We start from the raw sequence: 5,000 nt of genomic DNA on the forward strand, positions 1-5,000 counted from the left end.
TTTTCATCTTTTTAATAATTATTAAAGATCAGCGCAGCCAATCAACACGGGGTCTCGCCTCGATACACTCAGGTGACTTCAAAAGGTGTTGAGATAATGCCGTAGCTTGGGTGTTGTAAGCAAGGTGATGAGCTGTGACATCAAGCCCGTCGAGTTTTGGCAACCTTCCTGGGTGTTATTTTTGGCATCACCAATTTCGTCATCACTGCCATTAAATGTGTTAATCAACTGCATCATAATTATTCTATCATTGTCGTCGGTAATGTTGTCGTTAACATAATTATCGTTATTATAATTCTTTATCTATATAAGCAACGAAGAAATTATTATAATGATCATTAATTTTCAATATCATCGTCAATATTATGACTACCATGATGATTATCAATTTGAATTATAATTTTCCATTATATTTCTCATTATAATTACATAACCATTATCATCGGTCTCATCATTATCATGACTGCATCAACTTCATAATTTCCGCCATTTAATCATTATATTTCTCATCCCATCACATCTACTTTTATCATCATCGCTATATGACCATCATAGCCAATAACATTCCCACCAACAACACCAGTAATAATAACACCAATAATAAAAAAAATACAATAACAACACCACCAATAATAATAACAAATAAAAAAACAATAAAAAAATAAGACGAACAAAATCTCTGCTTCCTCACCCTCAGGCCCTGCATGTAGGCCTCGGAGCCGACCTCGACGTGGGAGATGAAGAACCCGGTGCCGTGCTCGCGGCCGCCCCGCAGGCTGAACCCGTAGGACTCGCCCGGCCTCCTGATGAGCCTCACGAACCTCACTCGGCCGCCGCCCATGGTGGAGGCGGCCGAGGAGATGGAGGGCGCGTGGGTGGCGAAGGCGTGGCCGCGGGACGCCTCCAGGGGCTCGCTGATGCCCATAAGTCCTCCGTCGCGCATGTCGACTGGCACTTGTTGCGCTCAGAGCATCTGCGGGGCGAGGGAGATGGCGTTCGTTAATATGGGCGTCTTACAAACATACACACACCCAAACATATGTACATACATGTGTGTGTGTGTGTGTGTGTGTGTGTGTGTGTGTGTGTGTGTGTGTGTGTGTGTGTGTGTGTGTGTGTGTGTGTGTGTGTGTGTGTGTGTGTGTGTGTGTGTCTATGCGTGTGTGTGTGTGTGGAAGATAAAATACGCTGGAAATGATCTTAAAATCAGAGACGAGCATAGCCGATCAATTAATAGCTATGGTCAGTAGATAGCAAAAAGAGATTAATGATAAAAGGAATACGCCAACCCAAAAATGCTCCTAAAACAACCGTGCCATGCCTCACAAGCAGCATAACAGCCGCAACCGCATTCTCCGCAAACGACAACCGCCGCCGGGCTGGCTATGCAGGCACGCTCCCGCCAAAACACGTCCCCGCCGAGCTATGTGAACGAGGAGCTGCTTCTTCGTACAGGAAAACATAAACACTCATATCTCCTATAACTAACTTACCAAAACAAAGACAAGACCTCGAAGAACAAATATTAATCGTACTTTTATCGAGAATAATGAAATGGAACAGAGGAAGCCGACCCAAGGAGAAAAAAAGACATCGGAACACAGGTATTGCACATCGCGTCTGGCAGGGAGCCAACCCGCCATACTCGTGCGTGTGTCCGGCGGCGAGCGCTGTGCGTCGGCGGTTTCCAAAGCGATGCGAATGGGAAATTATAAACGTTTCGGGGATGATAACCTCTGAAACGTCATGAAGAGTTATGGAAAAACTGGTTTAATGACAGTCGGAAAGGAACCCAGACATTTGAGACAGAAAAAAAGAAAGATACACGTAGATGGCGAGATGCGTTATCTCCGAGGCAGACGGACATGTAAACAAACTCCGGCGAAATGAAATATTTGTGCATTTAATTTAATGACTATGGCCATGGAATCTTCATTTAACTTACCATTGACATGCGAAATTAACCGCCATGCATAGACGTATGAGAGAAGCGAACAACGAAGTGAGGCTCAGGTATATATAAAAAAATCAAACCGACCAATCACAGCAGAGAACAAATAAAGAACGCGCCATTATATAAATAAAAGAAACTTGCAAAGACATGAAATGGGCGTTGAATAAGGCGGCGCCCATGGAAATATATATGGACATGGGCATGAAGGAGAGGCTGGACTTGATGCCCTTCCGTGCCCGAGAGATGAGGGGGTGAGGGAAGGGGTATGGAGTAGGGGGAGGGACAAAGGGCTGGGGGAAGGACAGGGGGTACGGAATATGGGATGGAACAAGGGCAGGGGGAAAGCAGGGGCAGGGGAGTGGGTATGCAGTAGGCGCATGGGCATGGGTAGGGGTAAAGACTAGTAACAGGGGCATGGGTAGAGGTAGGATGTAGGGGCAAGGACATGGGTAGATATAAGGAATTAGGGCAGAGGCATGGACGGAGGTAAGGAATAAGGACAAGGGCATGGGCAGAGGCAAGGAGTAGGGGAAGGGGCATGGGTAGGGGCAAGGAGAAGAGGGTAAAGAAGCCAAGGTCAGCAAGCACGTCTCACCTCGTTTTGCAATGGTTTTCGTCATGGCCGAGTCTTTGGCAGTCGCTCGTTCGGCTAAGAGGTTTCCGCGAAGGTTGCCGGGAGTCACTTTGCGAAAATTGTGAACTTTGAAGCGAGTGCTAGGTGTTCACGTTATATATATATATATATATATATATATATATATATATATATATATATATATATATATATATATATATATATATATATATATATATATATATATATATATATATATATATATATATATATATATATATATATATATATATATATATATATATATTACACCCTTTTTTATTGATGGTTCTAATGTCCTTTTTCTGTTTGTATCGTTATTTCTATTTCGTCTGAGAGTTTTATCATTTTTTTCATGTGGTTTCCTACTGTTTCTATTACTGTCATTTATTTCTCTATTCTTATTTTATCTTCATCACCCCTCTCTGTCTGTCCGTCTGTCTGTCTCTCTCTCTCGTTCTTTCCCTTCCCCTCTTTCTCTCCCTTTCCCCCTATTCTCTCGTTCAATCCATTTCCCTCTTTCTCCCATTCTCTCTATTTCCCCCTTTCTCCCATTCTCTCCCTTTCCCTCTTTCTCTCATCCATTCTCCCACTACTTCTTCCCACTCTCTCCCCTCCCCACCCCTCCGTCGCTTCTCTCCTCTTCCTCTCTCTCTCCATTCCCCACTCATTTCTTTTCTTCCTCTCTCCTGTCCTTCCCACGTCCACGCACCTGAGGACCCGCACTGCACGCATGGCTGCTCACGAGAAGCGCTGGCTGGCTGTTCCCCCGAGATGCCCCTCGCAACCCGCCCCCTTCATTCCATTCCACTTTGTTTATATTGCGAATTACCCTCCAAATGCCATATACATGCCTGGATGTATGTGTCGTATGGAGATTTGCACGGAGATTAGCATAAGTTTTTTTTTGTTTCGGTTAAGAGGAATATGTTACTGCTGTTTTTTTTTTCTCTTTTATTTTCTTTTTCTTTCTTTCTTCCGTTTCTGCTGTTTTGTTTTTGTTTTTTCTTTTTTTCTTTGTCTTTAAAGGGCAGCGCGGAATTCGTCCGCGGGACAGCATATCTCCGTATTTTCCGTTATTTTAGACAAACCGTAATCCATTCATCCCGACGCCGTCAGTAACTCACCCAACGCTCTCCAACACACGCAATAACTCCCCGAAGCACGCAATAACTCGCCGACGCACGCCATAATTCACACAGCACTCCCTGATGCACGCAAACCCGATTTTTTTTTTTTCTCTCTCTTTTTTTTTTTGGCGCGCCCTTTCGCTTGAGCCGAAGAGCGTCCGATTCCCTGATGCCTTTTAGTTCCGTTCTGATCCATCTTTGGGGAAGGGCGGGGTGATCTGAAGGATGAGGAGGGGAGGGGGAGGGGAGGGGGATTGGAAGATTAGGGGAAGAGGGGAGGGAGTCCTAGGGGGAGGAAGGAGGGAGTCCTAGGGGGAGAGGGAGGGAGTCCTAGGGGGAGGGGGAGGGAGTCCTAGGGGAAGGAGGGGAGGGGGAGTCTAAGTGGGGAGGGGGAGGGAGTCCTAAGGGGAGGAGGAGGAGGAGTCTAAGGGGAAGAGGGGAGGAGGAGTCTGATTGGTTAGGGGGAGGAGGGGAGGGGGAGTCTAAGTGGGAAGGGGGAGGGAGTCCTACGGAGAGGAGGAGTCTAAGGGGGGAGGGAGAGGGGGTTGAGAGGGGAGGTGAAGAGGGGTGGGGTGGGTGGGGGGATTTAAGAATGGAGGGGAGAAAAGAAAAAGGAATAAAGGAGAGGAAGGAAAGAGGAGTAGAGGGGAGGAAGGGAAGAAGGGAAGATTCGGGGTAGGGGTTAGGGGAGAAGAGAAGAGAAGAGAAGAGGGGATGACGGGATGAAACGGAGGGAAGATAAGGGAAGAGAACAGGAGAAAGGGCTCTGAGGAGAGGAAAATAGGAACGAAAGAGGGGAAGAGAGAGGGGGAAAAAAATTACAAGGGTTTAGGAGAAAGAAAAGCGTTTTAAGGAAATACAGAAGAGTCCGAGAATAAGGGAGCGTCGAAGGGAGGAAGGGAAGGAAGGAAAGGTAAGGGGAATAAGAGAATGGCGGTGGAGGAAGGAGTCGGAGGGAGGGGGTAGGGGGTATGCCGAGGGGAGGGGGGGAGGGGGAACGAGGATGGGGCTGAGTCAGCCTCGAGCGGGTTTGGCGAGTGAAGATTCCATAAAAAAGAAAAAGGAAAAAAAAAGAAGAACAAAAACGGAGAGAGCACTAATCGACTTGCATAAAAAAACTCAATAAAATCTTTAAAAAAAGCTCTCTTGCCTTTAGTAATTATCCTTTTCCAAATCAATCTCTTTTTAAAAAGAAAGAAAAAACACTAACAAACAACATGGTAGAAAAAAAACTCAGAAATCCAAAACCCAACACAAACTTAGACAAAAAAGAGACATGGAAGAAGAAGAAGAAAGAGATGAG

General features: G+C 45.8%; 1 protein-coding gene across 15 annotated transcripts in view; it reads right to left on the reverse strand.

Moving 5' to 3' along the window:
- LOC113826247 (harmonin) overlaps positions 1-5,000 on the reverse strand; it is a 208,498-nt gene that overhangs the window by 38,022 nt on the left and 165,476 nt on the right. For all 15 annotated transcript variants that reach the window (XM_070138316.1, XM_070138311.1, XM_070138301.1 and 12 more), the window contains one exon: positions 692-973. In XM_070138316.1, the coding sequence (XP_069994417.1) occupies positions 692-943 (252 nt within the window). In that variant the 5' untranslated portion in view covers positions 944-973. The remainder of the gene's footprint in view (positions 1-691; positions 974-5,000) is intronic.

Source organism: Penaeus vannamei, chromosome 24 (genome assembly GCF_042767895.1).
Source record: "Penaeus vannamei isolate JL-2024 chromosome 24, ASM4276789v1, whole genome shotgun sequence".
Classification (NCBI taxonomy): Eukaryota; Metazoa; Arthropoda; class Malacostraca; order Decapoda; family Penaeidae; genus Penaeus; species Penaeus vannamei.